Below are 22529 nucleotides of genomic sequence, written 5' to 3'. Positions count from 1 at the left end.
ATTTCAAACTTTCACGAGGTGGTGTGGAGGGTGTTCAGTCCCAACTTTATGCACTAGCCACCACTAGGCACGAACAGCTACCATTGCCACCATGCCAGGCAGCAGACGAACAGCTGGTGTTTGCCATTTGCTCCTAAAGGGGTAGGCACAAGCCACGTGCATGTGGAACGAGAAAAAACGCGCCTGCCCCCTGTGCCCCCACAAGCAGTATCTCACCTGCCCTGGCCTCTCACTAGCACAGCCATCTCCTCCTCACCGCGGTTCTTCTTATCCTTCACAAAAACTTCATCCTGCCCGCTGTCATTGAGCATCGCTCGAGGAACAGCTCCAAGGGCAGCGGGTCCTGGCCGTGGCTCCTCAGAGACCTCGCTCCAAGCACTGTCTGGTGAGGAGACCAAGCCTGGGGAGACCATCAGTGGCACAGGGTGGATGGAGGTTTTGGGGAAAGCCTTCCTCTCCACAGACACCGTCTCCAGCAGCGAGTGCTTCTTTCTTCTCTGCTCCTCAGTTTTTTGCAGCCATAAAATCTCCACCCCTTGAAATTCTACATGTTTGCTCACAGCTGCCTCTTTGGAGAGCCTCCTCTCAGGACCCATTTGCATTTTGCCTTGACTGTATGCTGAAAACTCCTCAAAACGCGCCCACCCTTCCACTCTGCCGGCTGCTTCTAGGTTTGTTACAGATGGTCTGTGACAGCTTGTCTCCTGCGCTGCATGGACCTCCTCAGTTTTATTACTGATGGCTTGCAAGGACTCAGACTGCTTTTCTCCAGTCCATATTGCAGCCAGATCTTTCTCTACAATCAAATGCATTTTTTCCTCAGCTGTTCTTTCAGATGGAGGAGGCATGTCTGAGGGTTTTTCTTGGCCTGCTGGAACTGGTTCTCTGGCCGCCTGCACATTTTGGCTGCCAGTAACGCTCTGTTTTTCCATTTGCGTCTCCAAATCAAGGGTAGTATTTGCTCTCTCTTGCACCTTTGTTGCTTCCAGCCATCGAGAGATTTTCATCATCTCTGACAAGTTACCCGAAGGTTGCAAACCTTCTTCTGAGGCACACAGCTGTGCTGCCCCAGCATCAGGTCTGGAATCCTCTGCAGGAGCCACACACTGCGGAAGGGGCCTGCCAGGTACCTGGTGGTGACCGTCCTGGCTTTCTGGGCTGCGTGTTACAGGCTCTGCCCTCAGCCCATCTCTGCTTGCCTCTACAGTGCCATACTCTGGAAATTCATTGATGATGGTATGAGGGAGCAAAGTGCTGCTTCCGCGGCCACTACCTGCAAGGGAAAAAGAGAGCATGGGTTTACCTATCTACAAAAAAACAAAGCACAAGCAAAAGGCCTGGCCTTCCTCCCCAGCCCTCTCTGAACAGAGTAACTATGCTCTCCCCTGCAGGGAAAATACCGTTCCATTTAACTCACTTCTGCATGCTTTCACAGTGCAGCTATCCAGAGATGGTCCTCTTACATAGGAGTTTTTGGGCAGCCCTACTTTGGGAGTGTGCGCCGCAAAGGAAGGAATGCCAGAAATGTCTGCTACACTTCAGAAAGGGTCCCAGTGGCCCACAAACAGTCTGAGGCCACAGGCCAGGCACAAGGGCTGAAGAAAGCAGATATTCAGCAGCCTGACATCCATCCACAGCATGTGTTACGCATGTTGGTTTTATTAAATAAAAAAAAAAGGGTTAGGTCATTTTCACTCAGAAAGATGAAACACCAGGAAGATAACCAGCCCCACCCCTTATATTCCACAGCCTTGACAAAACCAATTAGCTAAATTACAAAGCAATTAATGAGCAATTCAACTTTCTGCCTGCACTACCCTCTTCCTTTAACAACTCAGGTAACTGAAGGCCATGGGGCAGCGAGGTACACTTACTGTGTAGTTCACATTTTCTGTTGCAGCAAACCCACCACTGCACAAGAAGGCTGCTACCCCTCCCCTCTTCATGCTTCTTTTCCAACCGACGTAAACAAAGCAGAAGCAAAATCGGGTGGGCCATTTTCCATGTGCCCAGCACCCAGTGGCTCCCATTGTTGTAGGGCAACAGAGAATCAGCTGTTCTCAGAGGGATCTCACAGATGACACAATGACAGATACTTGGCCACCTTCTGTTATGGCCCAAGGAGGAACTGGGGTCTTGAAAACACAACAACAAACAAACAAAACAAGAAGCAGCAACAGCTGCATTTGCTGCACCCTCCTGGAAAAAACTGGCCTGGAGTATAAAAGTGTTTTAAAACAAACAGCAGAGGGGGCAGATCAAACACCTATATGAAAAATGTCAGGAGTGACAGCCCGGAAACCAGACATGAGCTTGCATTTGGGCGCTTTGCCCCACTCGAAGTGCATCCCTAGGTGCTGTACTGAAAAACGATCCCCATCTCCACTCTGAGCAGGCTGGCCATAAGCCATCTCTGAGGAGGAAGCCATGTAGTTGTTGTTAATGATAAGCTGAGTTCAAGGTGAGAGGAAGGATAATTTAACACAAGCTCAGCACCACACTAATGTGGCCATCTATCTGCCAGTGGTTTGTAAAGACAAGTGACAACTCACACCAGTCAGATCACTATCCAGTATATCTAGCCACAGGATAAATACCCCACACGGTGTGTGGTGCAGGATCAAACTGACAGGCTTGGACCATGCCAAACCACAGCCTCTTCCCCAGTAGGTTCTCCAGATATCTGCATGCTGTTGATTTAATTACTCCATAATAAAACTTCAGCGGGTCAGGTTTCACCTAGATGACTTAGTTTCTGTTGAGGACAGTGACTGGACAAAATAGGGATCTCTTCTCTGCTGCAAGGTCCCAGTAAGCTGTGAGGAGCATGGATGCCTTGTCCACTTCCGCACCACCAACCTGCCTTCATGGCATGGTTTCCAACACACAAGTGTGGGTCAATTGGGAGAGGCTGAAGAAGAGAGCAAGGCCTCTCTACCTATATGAGTGTTTCCAGGCACAGTGTTTTTTCTAAGTGTCCAAACCCCCAGACAAACAGCCCTCTTAGCACACAGTTCAGCCACTCAGTGCTTGAATGCATCCCAAGCCCACCCACTTCATGGCACAGGAGGCAGGCTGCCTGTGAAGTGGGGGACACTTCCACCAGGACAGACTCATGGATAAGAATGATGTTGTGTGGCTGCAACAACCCTACACTTGCACCGGGACCAGCCCAAGCCAGCAAAAAGCCCCATCTCCTTACTTTGTCACTACAGAAGTCAATGTGAACCCTTCTTGATGAACACAGCTCCATCTACTGCAACTCTCAGCTTGCAGACCTGCAAGCAGGATGTGCTCCAGTTGGGATCGCGGCATGCCCCCAAGCAGGGCAGCACTTGGCCATGCCACTGCCTGGGCTGAATGCTCTGGCCGTATCCCAAAGGAAAGCAACACATAGTGCCCCTGGAGCTGAGAACCCCCCACGCCTCCCTCCAACCCACACAACCCTCCTCACTGGAAAGAAGCCCAGAGCATAGCTCCCCGGCCCCCATGGGCTGGGATGCAGTCAATGTGCACTGGAGGCCAAGCCCTGACAAGGCACCACACAAACCCTGCCAAGGGGCCAAGCTCATCTCTGCTAACTGCTACCTTAGCTTCTGAACTAACATGAAGGAAACAGAGGTGGCCTTTTTTCTGGTGGTGAATGCTAAGCACACTGCTGCACGTCCCCCTCCACCACCAACAGCCACTGATGATGACGGTAGGCAGTATCTAGCAAGTTTCTGACTTCTCCTGAACTTCATCCCAAGCAAACTTTACCCTCTTGCAAGCCCAGCAGACTCCAGAAAAGGTACACATGCAGAGCACACAGGCACATATACAGGTGACGACATACATGTGCAGAGCACATAGGTGAATATACGGGCACAGAGAGACACGCAGGACGAGGGAGCATGCACACAGGTACTCCTTTGCCATACTTGCAAACTGAATTTCATCTGAGCAAGAGAAAAGCATTTTCACAGTAGAAAGTTAAGGCCCGTTCTACAGCAAGGCACCAGCAGCCCTACTCTGGAAGAGCTGCTGCTTCCGCTGCATGCAAGCACAAGGCAGAGGGATTCTTGCCTTCACAGCATCTTACAGGAACATTGCCTAATTCACTATCTGATTAAAAGTAAATCACACATGGCACCAAAGTCTGCCCCCACTACCCTAGGTACAACCATGCACACAACTGTTGAGGTCTCCACTCCCTGCAGTAAACCACCACCAATTGTCCCCCACTCCTGAACAGTGCAATGCCTTTCCCTTTTCTCAGAGCACTATTTCAAGTACCAGAGCTCAGAGGAGCTGGAGCTCTTTAAGAGAAACTCCTCCCTTATTCCCATCCACCACCACAGCATCATGTCTTGCTGCAGCTACTGGCATATCCTGTCCAACCCCATCCCCCAATATGACTGCATTACAAACAAGGCTAGAAAGGCAACAACAAAATTTAAGGACCGCACTGAAGATGAGCAGGGAAAAAAATACCCATCACCAAACAAACAAAGAAAGGACACACACTCTCAGGTAACACCAATTTCTACTTTGCATTGAAGGTGGCTTCTTTCACCAAAGAAAAAGAAAAAAGAAAAAGAAAAAAAGAAAGAAAAGGAAAATTAAATGTAGAGAGAAAAAGCTAAAATAGAAATGGGGTGAGTGGCTAGAAAACTGAGACTGGGCAAATATAACCTAACAGCAATTGGCAGTCTTTCTGATGACTAGACGTTGAAAGAATTCATGACTTAAATCAGGCAGAGATATGATATTTCATAGGTAAATAACCATGTCAAACAAGCTTGTCTACAGCATAATAAAAGGAAATTCTAGGAAGCAAAACACAAGTTACAAGCATAGACAGACATTTTGTTTACAGGTACATTTTACAAAAGAATGGTGTGAGTGTCTCTCTCTATACAGTATATATATATATATATATATATATTAGCTAGCTCGAGAAATTAGAGATATTTGCTTGAACAGTCTCCTTACTCACAGAGGTTACTGTAGCTCCAGCAGTTACCCATTGGTCAAAGAAATAAAATGCACAGATCATCAGTTTATCTATAGCGATACCAGCTAATTCAATTGCTGCTGTTCTAGTCAACTGGAATCAAAATAGTTTCAAATTTCCTGGCAGCTGCTGCCCTGCACTGCACACAATGATGTAAATGGATGCTTTCTGAGTATTATGAAACTGATGGGGGAACTGCAGTCTCATTCAGTCTATCGCAGGAGCTATAAGGAGTCCACCTTGGCAGCTTGCAAGGGGAAAAAAAACTTCCTCCAGCAAGGCTGCCTGACGGTATGCCAGGAAGATGTCTGTGCTTAGCTGCCGTTTATTGTAACTGCGTCCGTAAGCGATGAAACGGGTAGAACGGCGATGCCGAGAGTCGCGTGCTGGTGTCGGAGAGCGGGGTTTCAGCATTACAGAGGTGGGAGGTTTCACTGAGCAGCCCCATCATCTTGCATTTTATTTCTCCGCAGCTCCTTGCGCCGACCACAAGCAGCACACAGCTGAGCCTGCATGCAGCGTCACACCAGTTATGCTTTCGTGGTACCGGCACTTCTTGCCATTATTTGTAACAGGCAAATTAGGGCAAGTAAAAACACTGCGTGCATTAAGGGGAAATGAGTCTCTAGGTGACAGAGCTTAACAATTAGATCGCAGGGTTTATGGCAGTATGTCATTATTGCAGCCTGACAGAGAGGGGGGTCACACATGCCTCCTCGTCCTGCACCCCCTCAAGTTACAACTTCTGTAGTAACTAAAACCATCCCAATTTATAACGCAGTACAACATTGAGCGGCCTCCCCCTGTGAGAGGGGAGGGATGCTGCACAATCACTGGTGGCCGTGCACAGCAGCCCTTTCTCCAAATGATGTCATTCTCTGTGCTGTGATAGGTCCTGCCTGGCCAGCGGAGGTCCTTCGTTAGCCAAAGACAGGGGATTAGCATAATGCAAGCACCATGCTTTTGTAACTGGACTGCAAACATCCACGCTGGACTGGGTGCAGGGCTTTCTGCAACCTGCAGCCACTCCAGGCTGTCGGGCAGTTTGCTTGCCCAGGGAAGTGGAGCTAGGCCATCATCCATTCAAAGTTACACTGGCATTATGTAAAAACACCAAGTTGGTGGAAACAGGAAAGCTGAGTGAAGGTGGGGGGGGGAAGCAGAGGGGAGAGCTGCATAGAAAAGAACCCTGGTTACATGCTCTGTTGCCTTACTAAACAGGCAGGGAGAGTGGAGAGTACCAGAGATATGGCAGAATTTACAGAAAACGTGACTGTGTTGGCTGAGATCCCTTACCCCCCCCTAAAAAGGATGACCAGCAGGGGTCCCTGCGGCCATCAGTGGGGAGTGTGACACAGACCCAGCAGTGTGTACAGGCAGCGTGTGCCTTGCACTTACTGTGCTTGAACAGCCAGGCAGTGGTGCAGCAGCCAGTGGCTCAGGGTTACCCAGAAATTAAACTGAACGGTTCAGGGAAGAAAATAATCCCACCACAAGCACCCGGGGGCAGTGTGTCATCCAGGAAACCCTGCATCCATGGCTTGCTGCACACTGAAAGGGGTTATAAGAGAGCTACTGCTTGGCACTGCTCTTGCATAGTTTATAAATTCTGGGATGCTATGGGCAAGCAGGGGCTGTGTTAGTGAATCTTCAGCCTGCCACAGGACATCCGTGCCCACACTGGGTAAACTTCTCACAACTGTCTCTGCTAGTCAAGCCCCAGTGCTTCGGATCAGGTGGTGATGTGATGCCCGAGTTGTCACAGCTTGAAACACATGGAATGAGAACAGCTGCTAGGTTAAGAATGTAAACCCTATCCATTACGAAAGCAATGAGCAAAACAGCATGTATAATACCTGGATCACTGTGTACATATTTGAGCTGGGGGGGGGGGCGGCTACAATTGCAAACCTTCTAACCCTGCTCCTGATGGAAAAGCCTTAAGTAAGCAATGCTGTGACTTGGTTGCATATTTTTTCCCCCAAAGATTTTAACTATTTCCCAGTGGTAAACAGGGTTTGGGGGCACAACCTCACTGAACTAAGAGCCCACCAAGGAGCTCCGCACCATTCCCCCAGATGTGGGAAGGATGGCACCTTGCCACAGCATCTCACAGGCCTACAGTGAGCTCAGAAAAGGACAAGGTCCAAAACTAACAGGCAGCACGTGCTGGAAGGGTTTAGTGTGAGGGATTATCCACTACAAATTGCTCTATGGGCCACAGATGGTCAGTGAGATAGCTCAGTCCCAAGAGTCATTACCCTGGAAAGCAGAAGGGTAGTGAAAGAGCTGCTAGCATGAGCAGGAACAGGAGGGAATACAAAGAGAGTAGTAGCTGGTCTCCTTATCCTGATGTAAAAGTGTGGGTGAGCCTTAACTATATTTAATGCACTTTTCTTCTTTAAAGGCCCACCCCTACATGGCTGCAAGAATTTCAAGTTTTGGTTTAAGATGTATGTTTGGAAAAGTCTTACGCCCAAAGTTCAAAAGAATCCAAAAATTTCTGGTTTTTAGAGAGGAAGCGGCTAACAGGTGATTTTCTAAATGCATATACACAGCATGATAGCAAGAATTACTTTAAGGGCTCCCAAAGAACCTTCAGCCAAAGTGCAAACTTCTGGGGCACTGACGCAGCCCACAGCTGCTTTGGCACTTACAGCATCTATAAAGACTTTACAGCCTCTCAGAATCCACTTGTACTTAATGTTATATATTTAAAATATTGTATTTTTAAAGAATCTTTTTTAAAAGCTCAAAAGTAACCCAAATAGATCTCATCAGATAAAAAATGTATTGTCAGACTCTGAGCAAGCAACACCACCTTAAAAAAACCCACACGACTACTCACACATCTCAGACACTCTGGATCTTTGCAGCAGCCTCTGAAGAAACTAGGCACACCCACGGAAAAGGATGGCCCTTACTGCATTTCATGGTTCTGGAACTATTAGCCAGGGTAGGAGAAAGCTTGCTAAGCAGTCCTCAAAGCACCCCAGGAGATGGATACCATGTTATACACCCAGCTAAAACAAAAACAGGGCACAGAAGGGCATCTGCATCTCCCAGGGTCCGAGTATTTGCTGCTAAAGGCGCGGCTGGACATTGCATGGTAACTTCTCAGCAAGTTCACACAGTGAATGAGATTCTCTTCCTCAGGAAGCTGGACAGTTAAATAAACAATGCAGGGGTCTAGAGCAGAAGGCATTTGTTAAAGCGGTGAACTGCGAACAGGAAGAATACCTGCTGTACCCTGCATTACCAGGCCAGAAATGCATCTACCTATATAATCTTAATTAAACGCCTTCTCCCTGTTCATTATCAAGCCATCTCCAGAAGCAGGATAATATGCATGTATTATTTCATAAAGCTGCAGAGATGAATTGAGGCTGCAGCACAATGAAGGGCTTGTGTTGGTGTCCTGCCTGTCTCACCAAGTGATGGGGCTGAAGCCAAGGAGATGAGGAGCCCTCAGTGACAACACACAGAAATGCAGCTCTGACCTACAGCCAGCCAAGTCAGCTGTCCTCCTGTTGTGCCTGCTGACTTGGGTGCTTCATTCTGTCTGCCCAACTGAATGGTAGGGCCTTCATGCTGCTGGGGAAGTGTTTCTGAGCCCTGCCAGCTTCAGGCAAGCCCAGCCTGTCCCATGTGTGCTCACAGCATCTGAAGCAGCCAGACACCACCAACATGGCTCCAGCATCACCAGGCCCCCAGATATTTCTGCCCTTATGTCAGCACGACTCTTGATTCAGCTGGCAGAACACAGATGGGGAGGTAATTACTGCCTTAACTCTGGCATTTCCTAACTTCTTCGTGCTGGATTCTGCACCTTTAAAAAACAATAAACAAACATCCCTTGTTTTAACGATTATTTGTACTAAACTCTTGGCCTTCAAACAGCTATGTTGTTTACCAAGTCAAGGATGTGGTAATCTCTTCCCTGCAGCTGTAGGTTAGGACAACTTGAACTATCCAGCTTTCAAGTGAAGGTCACAAGACATCCAATTTCCTCCTGCAGAGCAAGGGACTTAGCATAATGCTTCACCCCCCTTCAATTTTTCTTTGCTTGGAACTGGAAACACAAGCAGCCATCACACCACACCTGACGGCTCCAGAGCATGCCCCAGCTTCACCCAGCCCTGGGAAGCAGGACTGAAAATTTAAAAGGAAGAGACAGCAAGACACCTCCACCTCACGCAAGCCAAGATGCAGGACACACTGCAACCTGTCCCATTTCACCAACATTAGTTTTTCCATTTGCACAGTCAGATGCACTCTTCCGACAGCACTGTAAGAGCTTGCTGCTGCTCAGAGCATCCAAGTGGTAGTTCAAAATGACCTAGCTTACTCCGTGTTGGAGTGAAAGAGGAGCTCCCAGCAAGGCCAGTCTATGTGCTGGTGCTGGAGAGTGCACAAACTCAACCAGAAAAGTACCTTTTAATACAGTACCTCTGGAGTCTTAAATTCTACAAGCAAACCTTCTCACTGCATCACTGCCAACAGGCAACACCAAACATCAGTGATATCTGTGAGAAAATGTGTTTATTACACACTACTATTTAAAAACTCCCATGGGTCTTCAGCATGACAGAAAATGCAGAGGAACACTAGAAACAACAACAGAAAAAAGCTAATAGAATCAAGTATGCAAATGAGAATGATGGAATTTTATTAAGTGCGTGGGGGCACCACACATCTGAGCTTTCTGGATTGCAGCACTGCATCTTTCCCTGGTAAATCATGGAATCACAGAATGGTTTGGGTCAGATGGGACCTTAAACTTATCTGCTTCCAAACCCTCTGCCCATGCAGGGACACCTACCTTAGACCAGGTTGCTTAAAGCCCAATTCAGCCTGGCCTTGAACACTGTCAGGGATGGGGCAGCCACAACTTCTCTGGACAACTTGTGCCAGTGCCTCACTACCCTCACAGTGAAGAACTTCCTTATATCTAGTCTAAATAGACCCTCAGTTTAAAGCCATTCACCCTTGCCCTGTCACTACACAGCCCTGTAAAAAGTCCCTGTCCAGCTTTCTTGTAGGACCCTTTAGGTACTGGAAGGTTGCTATAAGGTCTCTTCAGAGCACTCTCTTCTCCAAGCTGAATAAGCCCAACCCTCCCAGCTGTTCCTCATAAGAGAGGTGCTCCATCTCTCTGATTATCTTTTTGGCCTCCTCTGGACCTGCCCCAACATCTTTCCTGTGCGGACGACACCAGAACTGCACACAGTGCTCCGGGTGGGGTCTCACCAGAGCAGAAGGGCAGAATCACCTCCCTCGACCTGCTGGTCACGCCTCTTTGATGTTGCAGGACATACTCTTAAACACGTATCTGATGTACCTGTCCTCACAGGTTCTGTCCATTGTAATCAAGCAACATGAATGTGAAAATCAGGCAGTCTTAACCCTTAGATAATGCAGTTTGCTGCATCTCTTCAGGAAGCAGAGCTGCAGAGGAAGATACCAGACTGGGAGCCGGGACTTTCAGGATTGCCTGGAGATGGAAAGATCAAGAGATGAAAACATAACAAAGGGTGGAGCAGCAAAATGGAGAGTGATGCAGTTGAAGCACTGAGCAAGACTACAGTTAGGAATCTGGGCTAGTGTGAGAATGATGCAACATGTGAGTGAATGTGGTCTATGGGCAGTGAGGATCAGGAAGGTTCCACCTCCATGCAATGCAAAAAGGATGCAGCAGAGCTGGACACAAGTAAAGTGACACAGAGAAGGCAGACAGAAAAGCAAAGGACAATGTAGTAAGTTAGTGACACTCATTTTACAGAAAGTTGCTGGGGTAATTTTCTTCACTGTTTAAATCAGCCACAAAAAGGCTTTGCTTGCACAAAAAAAAAAGAACAGAAAAAAAAAAAACAACAAAAAAAACAGCCATTCTGTGCTTCCTTTGCTCCTGAAACAAATTAAAGAAGCTACAGCAACAGCAATCATTTCCATGATTCAGATTCAGGCATGGTATGCTGCATGGGTTAAGGTATGAATTTCATTTTCTTTCATGTGCCAGCTCTGGCACTTGTGAACCCTTGCAGAGGGGATTCAGAAGACATTGCCAGGAGAAAGTAAACCTTTTTCCATCGAATTGGGGCTTTTTGGCATTGTCTGGGGGGTTGCCATGACTCAGTCTTTCTGGCTTGAGCTTGCTAAGTAGGTGGATGAGCACAAGAACTAGCATGAGACAATCCACAGCAGAGTGTGGTTGGGACTGTCTCTTTTGGCAGAAGCAAGCTGTTAAATGAGCTCAGCTGCCTCATGACACCTCACTGTACACAAAACAGCAAGTGGCAAGCTTTCCAAAAAGCTATTTGTTTCACCAGGAACTCAAAACCAAGCTTCTTCCAGCAGCTGTTGGAAAAGACCAGACTTGCGTAGCAACCCAGGGACTATTTGTACAGGGCTTTTTTGTGAAGGATGAGATTAACCCCCCTGTTACACATGCTGGGAGAAAGCTTTATTCTCCTAGAAGCATCAGAGAAAAGACTGTTCCCGAGTCTTAAGAAGCTATTTTCTTCCTAACCACTGTCTTGGAATTACCTTCTTGTATAACAGGAATTACGGTGTCCCTGGCTTTCATGTTTATTTAAGCAATCTTTTTGTAGTATCCCCCTATGTTTTCCCCCAAGGAAGCACTTTTTAGGACCAAGTCATATTGTCAGGACTTTTATCTTCTTGGTATTTAAATATATTAACTGCAAAGTCACAAAAATCAGCACTCTGTGGCGAGCCCAAGCCCAAAGATAAGACTGCTCAATAGAGACCACTGTTTCCACAGCCAGCTCCAGAGGAGGGTATGTTTCCATACACAACAAACGCCCTTTATGTGAAGGAGGCTGAGAAGACGCCTTGTCCGAGCCAGCCAAATTCAGTTTTTAAAAAACATTTTCTTTTGCTGGAAGGCAGAAGGCTGGGGTTTCGCCAAGGAAGGCGAACAAGCAGCGCCAGGCGCGTGGCGGCACGTGGACCATCCTCCCCGCAGCGGAAGGGGGGGGGGGGGGGGGAGCAGCTCCAAGAGCAGGAGTCTCTGCAGGGTGACGTATGGCCCACAGCCCTCTCACGATGAGGTGAGGGTCCCCAGGGCCTGGACCTGATTCTGCTCCAGGGCGGGAGAACGTTAGCAACAAGTGGGAGAGAAGAGCCAAACAAAAGGCATCAGGCAGCAAAGACAAGTGCACAGCAGTACATCAGGGATCAAAAATCCCAGGTAAAACCAGGCTGAGGGCAGTGAAGGAGGGAAATGAGGAGGAGTTGGTTTTCATGCGGCAGCTTTATTAGCATTTAAATATCATCAATGAAACACCTCTTCTACAGGCATCTAACTTTTTTTTTCTCCTCTCACCTGTGAAAATAACCACAAGGTTCAACCTGGAAGGTAAAAATCAGCAAGGCAGCTTATTAACAAAGTCTGCCATCTCCCACCTAGGCAAACAGAAATGTTTGCTATAGTCACCCCTAATTATTCTTTCTTCTTTGGCTTGTTCTATGCAAATATTTTAGTACCAAATTAAAATATTTATACTCTCAACATCATCCAGCAGAGAATCAGTAAATATGGCTGTGGCTGAAAGGGAAAGGATAAACTGGGAGGCAGAATTAATTAGGCCGTTCAGCCACTTACATGTTACACTCTCAATTTCTGAAGCCAGCCAAGGCATGGGTGAAATTAAAGTTCAGCTTTACTGCCCACAGTGACAAACTGTTCTTTTGATCAAGTTTAAACGCTAGTACTTCTCCTGCCCCTGCCTCCATCATTCGTTTACTTTAAATCTTTCATACTTTGACCCACAAAAAGCACATCTTCTTTCTCGCAAAGGCAACTCTAGAAAGTAGCAGGTCTGTTTGGATTTTTGGTGGTGGTTTTTCCCTTCCCATCTAACACAGAGAAGAACAGAGAGACTTTCAGGCACAGCCACTTGCCCCCTAAACATTTGCCATGACGTATTTGACATATGTCAAATCAAAAGAAGCCATGATTTAGTTACAGAGCCCTTGGCTTGTGTTACTGTGCCCTCAGTCGCCCCATCCTTGTTAATCTTCAGCTAATAAGTCGTTAAAACCTGCTGACTTAGTGAAAACACATAGAAGAAGTAGCACCACTCTCATTCATCTATTGCAGTCAAACATCTTCCTGGAGGAGGAGGAAAAGAAGGAGGACTAGGAGGAGGACACATTTGTCTGTGATGGCATGAAGCCAGGCACAATGTCACCCAGTTTTCAGGTACAATTCACAAACATTATATGTTAACTACTGTTAAATATTTGGAAACTCACCCTTGAAGTCACTCTCATTTCACTAATGTTAGCCCCTACTGGTAGTTTCTGATTAATAAAGGAACAGAAAGAGATTCAAATATAAGGCAAGAAGCAGCACAGGAAAAATACAGAAAAGCACACACACAGGTCATGGTATCTGGCTTATTCTTTGCCACCATTTATTTTAGGGCTCAGTACTCAGTCAGCTCAGAATACCCATCACATTTGATAATTGCTTTGGTTAGTAATAACAACAGATTCACTTGGATTTATCAGACACAGCATACTTTATTTGATGCCAATCTCCGGAAATGTACTAATGCCTGCTGACAGTGCTCCCGCACTATGTCTTTCCAAACAAGAAGTGAGGTCATCATGATTCATGTAATAATTCGATGCACATTTTGTGGCAATTTAGAAAAGTCTAAAATTCATAAAGGAGAACATTTTGTTTGGGTTTTTTTCCCCTTCAGTCTGCAATTAGGATTTCCAAAGTGGAATACCAAACTTTAGAAAACCCAAGGAGAAACTGTTTATTCACTTTCCAGATATCAGTTCTGCTTTTTTTTTGTTCTTGGGGTTTTTTCTTTCCTTTCCTTACTGAAGTGGAGGAGCCTACACAGTTTGTTTCTGTACAAAGTGCTGCCCTTCTCCAGCAAGAAAGGAGTCTTCTTTAATTAAAAGTAACATTCCTGAAAGTTTGCAATTAGAAAGGATCAAGGTGCAATGAGAAAAGCCTGAGGAAATACTTTTGCAAAGAGGGCAGGGACTGTTGATAATTATAATGAGGCAAGAGAAATACGTTTTTTTATTAGCTACATTTCTTTTCTTCTAAGCTTGGGCTACGAAAAGGTAGAAAATGTCCTGTATTTACAAGAAAAGAACAAGAAACAAGACTGATCCTTAGGCAATAACATTAGATACTGCACCTGGATTTCTTGAATTGTGAACTACAAAGGACAGAGCAGTTCAGGTACAACCTCAAGTACCTAAATTAAACTAATCCACCTCTGGCTGTAGGAAGAGCAGCATGCAGACCACAAAGGGCATTCCTGGAAGGACCTCCACGTAGAGATAGCCCCGTTTCAGCACGTGCAATTGCAGAACGTGTGGCTGAAACAACTCTGCTGCAGAGAAGAGCTGGGACTCCCTGCGCCGTGTCTCCAGCACAAGTCCCCGCTGTCACATCAAGGTGGCCAGGTGAGCCAAAGAGAAAGGTGGGAGTGTAAGACAGGGAACTGTTGTGACTTTCTGCGGCCAAACTTGTGGGCTCCTTTGGTCTGGTACTTACATTGTGGCCTGGGTGAAGGGCAGCGTAGCACAGTGAGCTGTGGGTCATTGAGCAGCTTCTGTAAAACTTTCCTGCGTGGCTTAGAAGAGGTTTGGATTTTTTTCACACAAAAGTAATCAACAGCACTTACCCACTTCTGAAGGCTTCTCTTCTTCCAAGCCAAACAAAAATTCATATTTGGCCTTAGCAACAGTCTGGGCATGAGCCGATACATCATTATCCCACACAAGTGCTTCTGCCTGTGGAGTCAAAATAAACAAAGCTTTTCTACCTTTCAGTGAAAAAACAGCAGCAGAAACATTAAATCCTTTCAGGTGGGCTGTCAGGTGGGAATCAAAGTGTTCATTTAACTCTGTCACCCCCAAGATGCACAGACCAGACATGGGCCAACTCAAGAATACTTTCAAAGAGATCACATCTCTGTCTTCAAACCCAAGCATCTCAATATTAAGCAGTGGTGTCAGAGCACTCAACCCCCCATATCTTTAACAGGCTTACCTGCTGCAAGGCCAGCAGCACATGGCAACCATCTTAGTAATACCAGTTGGGGTTAAAAATGCCTAGGGAATAGTATCAGTAATAGCAAATTTGAGCATGTATGTTGCAAAACTGGCACCCATGGGAAAACCATAATTGGGGCAGGCTGTTTCTTTAGGGGGAGGCTGGGACGGAGAAGGGGAAGTGCAAGGGCTATAACAAGGCTGATCAAAAATGGGGAAAAGGATAATAAGGTATGCAAATGTGTGGCAAGTGTTGTCTGTGGGTCCCTGCTGGGCAGCTCACACCTAACCACCACCATCTAGATCAGGACAATGGCTCAACCTGTTCTTATGACCATACCACACAACTCAAACCTGCTCCCGTGACCATGAAGTGGGAAGGTGGCACAGGGTGGTCCCCCAGGCTAGCAGGGGAGTATCTGGGGGGAGAGTTGGACAGATGAACCCAGCGCCACCCAGGACCAGTGCCACCAGCACCCTCCCACTGCTTCCTACTTGTAACAAGCAGTTTGACACAGTAAAGGTCCAGTTTCTCAGAGGAGATAAAGGCTGCAGGACTAAGGTTGAAATTAGTTTTCTGAACAGGTGGGGACAAATCCAATCTCCAAGATAAAGCACACACCAGCAATTACTGTAGTGCAGAAACTGTCTGCAGTCAGCATTAAGTTTCCTCCCAGCTGGGCAAGACAGAGCCCGTAATTCTTCTGTCTGAAGTGACAGATGAAATAAGTCATTAACTCTATAAATTCTTCAGTGGCCTTTATATTCATGCCCTATGTCTGAGGCAGCCAATTGTTACAGCATAGCAAGTCACTGCATGGCTCACATTGGCGAAGGCTTTAGCTTACAAAAGTACTCTAAACCAGAGAAGCCAGATAGAACATTCTGCCCCCCAGGACAATAATAATGTTTATGCACTTCCACCAAATACCTTAGGGTAAGCGTCAGCTTCAAACTGCAATTCAAAGTACAGGAGACACATAATTCACAGGAACACACAGTTAAGGCTCTTTAAGCAGAGATGTATGGAATCACAATCTACACATTCTTCCAAGGCTAGCCCTCCAATGACTGCATTTTCTCTCAGGAGCATATTGACAAACAAGTATCTTGACTCATGCCATGTAACTGTTCTGCTCCAGGTTTTCCTGGACTTTTACCTCCATTTCTTCTCCCACCTTTCTGCATTGTGCTAGTTCTGCAGGATTTAGTCCATCACACCTCTGTAACAGGCGAGCAGTAGATCTTGCGCAGGGGTCTTGGATATATTTATTTACCACCCACTGGCCCAACTATTCATCATTGGGGCTGCAGTGGGTACTTTGATGGACCTAACTTTTGGTAGGCTAACACTAGTCTACCAAATACTTTGGGGGAAAAAAGTGATGAAACAGGTGAAGGGCTTTCTAGCACAAAGATGACTACCACAAGCATGATAAAACAAGCTTAGAAGAAGTCCCCATGTCTCCCCTGCTTCTAGAAGGTTGCATTCATTCACAGAAAGGGGGGCAGGAAGGGCTAGGAAATGAACAGCCGGACCAAGCACACAGGAGGAGGCTCCCACTCTGCAATAGCACAGACAAAAGTAGCTTACAGAGCCAGACAAAAAAAAAACCAGCCTATCCAGATGAATGTGAAGGTACGGGATAGCTGAAAAACTAGCTGGTGCCAAATACCATTCACAGATGGGTAAAATGGAAAATAAAACGGACATAGAAGCCCAGTTCCTGAGCAGTCAGGAATTTCCCATCTACACACCTCTGGGACATAGCATCTCCATCCCTCAGCCCTGCTCTTCAAGACTTCACAGACATATGCCGCACAGAGCTTCCCTGCCAGCAAACACGTTTTCCAGAGGTCTGTATTTGTCTGTACCTTACTGTGAAGCAATGAAGAAGAGTCTGGTTCACAGCACCCTATGCATCATTCAGTAACAGGCAGAAATTATTGTTTAGATTAATGGTTTTCCAGTGTACAGAGCAGTGTTGACCAGAGTTACATGACCAAGTGGAGACTTCATCTGAAAGGGCTAGCTTTATTTTCAGAAGTACTGAACACCACTGCTCAGAATTGCAGATACTGGCTTGTGCATGGGAACAGCCGAACCTAACATCTATTTAGGTTTATCTAAAGGTAAAATAGTTCAGAGCCTCCAGATCCATGCTTAAAGGATACGTTTATGATATTTCATCCAAACAACAGATATTAAAAAGAGAAAGCAAGAAGGGGAAGAGAATGAAGATGCTACAAGGTCAGAACTGGCTTTTAAGACTATTGCTTTACTGTCGTCCCTCCTTAGAGACAGAAAAAAATGGTGGGGAAGATAAATCAAACAGAAGATTGAGACAGAACAGAAAATCTTCTTTTAATTAGGGCTTTGAGCAACCTGGTCTAGCAGAAGGTGTCCCTGCCTACGGCAGGGGGTTGGAACTGGATGAGTTTTATGGTCCTTTCCAACACAAACCATTCTGTGGTTCAGTGAACCTGCAACTCACCCAAACCTTGCAGAAGTCACCATGTCTCGAATCCAGAAGCCCAGAGGAGGGCTGGACAAATGGTCACAGCGCTTTCCAAGCTGCATTAGCAAGGATTAAATAGAAGCAAGATTGGAAGGGATGTAGAACTCCTGCTTAAGCCTTCACCCTCAGCTCAAGGGCAAAGAAATCTGCATCCGGGTCAGCTCATTTCATAATCGCTTCCCTCAGAGGGGTTTAACCACCACCTTTGATGCACCTGGTGTTTGCCACAGCCGGACAGGGTGACGCCTGCTCAGAGCTAAATACCCTTAAATCAGCCCAGCTCTACATACATTTCTCATGAGCCACATACATACTGCTTTTCAGTCCGATTATGTTCCAGGCAGAGCAGCAGTGAGCTCCTGCCCTTTCATTCATCACTCTCACAGTGCTTTGTGCCTGTTTGAACATGTTTTACCAAGCCTATTTCTCTGGGTCACAGTTCTTGGTCAGGAATGCTGGAGAGGCTTCATTTGCCTCTCAGATGAATTTTGTATAACATTCGTGAGGTTAGGCTGGATGTGGCAGTTCTCACCCCTAAGGCCTCCTGCCAACATATTGGACTAGTTTCTGTTGACCTCACACAAGGCATTGGCATGGGTCAACAGAGGTCCCCCACCTTGTTGGCCTTCTGTCCCTTGCTGAGGGAGCAGAGACTGTTTAGGACGTGCCCATAGTGCTCGTGCTGGTTTCAGGCTTGCACAGGAAGTGAAAATACTGAATACGTGCCTGGGCACTGAAATGAACAGCAGTAGGATACTAAGACCTCAGGGATCATGCTCCTCCCGATGGAGCTGCCAGGGACAGACAAGTCAGCCTGGCATGAAGCATGCACACTCTCTCCTCTGTCTGAACATGCAGACCGGAGCAGAGGGTCAATAGCTGCAAGGAGAAAACATTGCCACAGTTACCCCAGAGAGGGGGCTTTAGGCAGGCCCCCAGTGAGAACTGGCTGCTGCCCCTCCTGAAGCACAATGTTTCTCTAGAGGTGAATTTGATTTCAACTCCAGTTCTGAGCTCACCTCAAACTGCCTCCAAAAAGCCCAGTGTCTTTTAGACAGGCATGATGAGTCATACAAACCTGAAGAAAATGCTTCTTCTTTCTCCATGGAAGGAAAGCACCAAAGCATCCTCTTTTGAATTTCACTGAGGTTCTGGTTGGGGCCTTTTTGGGGACTGTTTTCTTCTTGGGGCTTTTTTAAAAATATCTACATTCCAGAAAGCATTCACTAAGGAGTATCAAAGTCTTGTTCTCTCACCACCACTTGCAGCTGAGCCGACAGGAGAGCTGGGCTCCATCTCTGTGGGTCTCAGTGGAAGGAGACATCATTGTCCACAGCTGCTGGGTAAAGGAACGGGTTGGTCTGAGCACAAAGATCCAGGGCGAACCCATGCCTCCTGAAGCATTCGCACTCCAGGTCATATGTTTTCTCTGAACATGTCTAATAAGGAGGAAGTGTTCAAAGGAGCAAATGATTAACTGGCAAATGTCAGTCTGGAGTTTCTCAGACCCCCTGAGAGGGCAGATGCTATTAGACAGACTGACTCTTCACAGCAGACCTTGGGAAAAAGCAGAGCGGGATGGGTGCCCAAGCTTAAGTCTTCAGGGAGCAAGAGTCAGCCAAAATGCTGGACAGCATGAGACCAGTCATGCGAACAGAAAACATGAGCAGGAAGGGGTCTAAGGACCTTTCACAGAGAGCTTTGAGCTGAGACACGGAGGTCAGAGCATCCTCAGGGCAACCCCTGCAATCTTCTTTAACAAAACCCAGTTGCTCTATCTGCAGAACGCAGTGTTAGTCCAATTCTTCTAGTCTTACTGGAAAACCTGGAGAGAACCAGTTAGTTGACGTGAGGCTCTCCGCAGCTAATGAGATAGCCTCAGGGGAGCCCATTTTGCACACTTTTGCATGTGCACAGCTCCTCTTCCCAGAGCTGACCACCCTTCCCTTTGGCCGTACAGCCAATGGGTGCCAGCTCCCTCTCAGCAGCCCCTGCACTGATGGCACAGTGATTTCTTACGGCTTCACAGGGGCTAGTGGGGAGATGCCACAGCAGCACTACTGCAAGGAAGCAGGAGACAGTCTCTGCAGGATGCCTATGGCATCTTACGGAGGACTCCACAGCCACACTTGGACCATTTCTAATCCTAGACTGCGCTTGTTCCGTTCTCATTGCTTCATCAACATCTCTAGCAGCAAAATAACCAAATGCCTCTCTGCAGCCACACTGATAAAGTGAGATTATGCCCTCAGGAGGTATTTCAATATCTACCTTCATCTTGTCTTCTGCATCATGAGAGTTTCTGTAGAGACTGACAGAAATACAGTAACTGGTAATGGAACAAGCCTGACGATATGAGTCAAGCTGCAATGCTTGTCAAGTCTTCACGGAATCACACATTGTGAGCTCTGCCTCTGCTGTCATGGAGGGGCACCAGTCTGGCACAACCAGTGGCCAGCCCTTATTTTTAAGTGCTGTAATCATTCCTCCGTGGGCGTGAGTTTAGCAAGACTCGCTGCTTTTGACAGGTAGTACTAATTGTTCTGAAAAGACTATTTCTGTTGAGCTTTCCTTAAGTCACTTCCCTAAGTAACAGGATGAAATGCAGAAATCTGGAGTTAAAATAAACTTGCTATCTGGTGAAAGCTAGCACCCCAACAGCACAGAGAGAGAGCAGAGAGAGTGTTGGTGCTCTGAAAAAAAAAACCACTAACAAGGTTTGTAGTTTTACTTCCATTTCATATGGTGTATGAGGTCACATTCCCCATACACACACTCACACGTTAATACACGTGTTTGCAATTCCTGAGTTAAAGCTTTAGTAAAACAGATTAAGACGCAGAAGAATAAGAGTTTTGCATGGATAAATCTCAGCTGGAGCTACCAGAAGTTAACACTAACAAAGGTTTTGGAAAAGAGGAAATCTCAGCTTGGGTGTTAAACTAATTCCTAACTATCGAGAGTTTCAGGGAGACTTGTAGACAGCAAGAGGTGGGGGATCAAAGAAAGGGCTTGTATGAGGGCACTGCCTACAGCCATTATCCAGCAGAGAAGTTTGGATTATATAAAGGGACAACCAAGTCAGCTAGGACTTTTCAGCTGAAGGAAAGAGGCAGCTGAGAGACACGTGGCAGAGGTGCGTACAGTTTGAAAAAAAAAACAAAGAGAAATCAGTGATTTACCATCTCTTTTAATAAAACAGCCAGAGGACATCAAAAGAAGGTATTAGGAGTCAGCATCACGTCAAACAGGAGATGGTTCCTTGCACAGTCTGCAGTCAAAACCACAGACCTCCCTGCAAAGCACTGTCATGGAAACCAAAACCCTACAGGAGATGAAAAGGAGGGTGCTCAAGGGATACAAATCCTCAATATATGTGGAAATCACACCCTTCTTGTGAATCTGCAAGCTGAACTCTTCCCAGGCATTCGCTGATACCCAAAACCACATCCATGTTCCTGGGCTAAACTGACCACTGGGTCCAAACTGGTGCAGCCAGCCACTCTTACCTGCTCACCGGGCTTTTTCATGGCCCTGGATCAGGCAGACCTCAGGCTTTGTACTGAGCAGGCATCTCGCTCCTCAATCCTCAGTGCAGCGTGCTCCACATCGCCATCCCAGGCAATCACCAAAAGGCACTGTGGCACTGCAGGCTGCCCATGCCACCGCAGGATGTGTTTACCAGGAGCAGGCTGCCAGGAAGTGGTGGGGCTGGAGAGAGCAAGACTGAAAGGGCGCAGATACCATCAGCGCTGCTCTCCCTTCTCAAAGGCAAACTTCACAGAAGTTCAGTGTCTGATAAGAGACTCAATTTAGAAATGAAGCTAAAGAGCTGCTGCTTAGAAATAGGCATGGGAACAGTGACAAAAAAAGGATGCCTTACCAGCAGTATCAAGCAGTTGCAGGTAAAACTTGTTTTCAGACTGGTCATCTTTTTTTATACCTGCACTTGAGTTTTTTTCCCCTTAAAGAAATGTTTGCTTTGCTGTTTGGTTGACGTTTTTAAGAAGAAGCCAGCTGTTACACTGAATTAAATGCTTTTTATCATGCAAAGGCTGACACTGCCTGAGCTGTAACTGCGTGAATGTGAACAGCATATTAATTCAAAGTCTGTATGATTACACTTTGCCATTAAAGGTCACTCAGCATTTTGATTTGCTAAGTCAGTGATTTTTGATGTGTGCGGTATGGATGTCTATGCTTTATGCCTAAGGTATGCGCAAGAATCGAAGCAAGCCCACTGAGAAGCAGGCTTCAGCTCACTGCCTGAACCACCATGTTCTTCTACATAAAACACAAAGATAGCAAAAAAGACACAAAACTTTTAATAAAGCCATAGTGCAAGTATTTTTCTTGAGTTATGTTGAACAGCATTTGGATGGGAGCCTGAAGTAAGAAAAACTGCACAAAGACAACATCTTCTTTCAGATAATTCAGTGGCACGTGTACTAGACATCTTGCACTTTTGTTCGATCTGTTTCAAGTATATTTATCAAACTGACAGACTGCTTCTTTTCAGCAGGTAGTACACTTCCATCATGTTTAGGTGTCTCAGATGGTAGAACAGTGGTCAGTCAGGCCACAGGTCTGCTTCACATGGATTTCAACTCCACGGAAGCTAAAACTTGGATGTGCCAAAGCACCCCTCACTGGCCTACCAGAAGCTACCTCTGTATCTTTAAGCAGCTACATTCTTTCCAAAACGCAAGCCAACATCTGCTTAGCCTTGAGAACTTGCAGGGTGCATCCTTTCCCATGTGCTCGACATTCTCTAGGTACAGATAAATAAGCGCTGTTTTTCTGGATGCAAATAAGGACGGGATATTGGAAGAGCTTTCATTTTCCAAATCAGTATTACGAACTATTCTTTGCACCTCAATTTCAATGAACAGTAAAATCTAACAAGAAAAAAAAAACAAAAAAAAACCAACCCCCCCCACACCAAACCATTCTAGCTACGA

General features: G+C 46.4%; 1 protein-coding gene and 1 long non-coding RNA gene across 6 annotated transcripts in view; one reads left to right on the top strand and one right to left on the bottom strand.

Annotated features, from left to right (window-relative positions):
* LOC133270113 (PH and SEC7 domain-containing protein 3-like) overlaps positions 1-22529 on the bottom strand; it is a 106922-nt gene that overhangs the window by 79656 nt on the left and 4737 nt on the right. For 2 of the 3 annotated variants that reach the window (XR_009743670.1, XM_061455003.1), the window contains exons 2-3: positions 14680-14788; positions 217-1273 (exon numbers count right to left, since the gene is read on the bottom strand). Coding sequence is in view for 2 of the 3 variants with exons in the window: in XM_061455003.1 (XP_061310987.1) it covers positions 217-1273; positions 14680-14788 (1166 nt within the window). In the remaining variant the exon portion in view is untranslated. Of the gene's footprint in view, positions 1-216; positions 1274-4978; positions 5137-14679; positions 14789-22529 lie in introns of those variants that run through there. The other variant, XM_061455004.1, reaches the window with a different exon arrangement.
* Positions 4329-22529, top strand: part of LOC133270114 (uncharacterized) — a 38395-nt gene continuing 20194 nt past the window's right edge. Inside the window, exons 1-3 of one of the 3 annotated variants that reach the window (XR_009743671.1) lie at positions 4329-4512; positions 14279-14458; positions 20771-20917. This is a non-coding gene — a long non-coding RNA (uncharacterized LOC133270114). Of the gene's footprint in view, positions 4513-14278; positions 14459-20770; positions 20918-22529 lie in introns of those variants that run through there. The other 2 variants (XR_009743672.1, XR_009743673.1) reach the window with 2 other exon arrangements.

Source organism: Pezoporus flaviventris, unplaced genomic scaffold (assembly GCF_033815535.1).
Source record: "Pezoporus flaviventris isolate CSIRO_AGI_PZ_B2104156 unplaced genomic scaffold, CSIRO_AGI_Pfla_v1 ptg000018l, whole genome shotgun sequence".
Lineage (NCBI taxonomy): Eukaryota > Metazoa > Chordata > Aves > Psittaciformes > Psittacidae > Pezoporus > Pezoporus flaviventris.
This window is presented reverse-complemented; position numbering and strand designations above follow the sequence as displayed.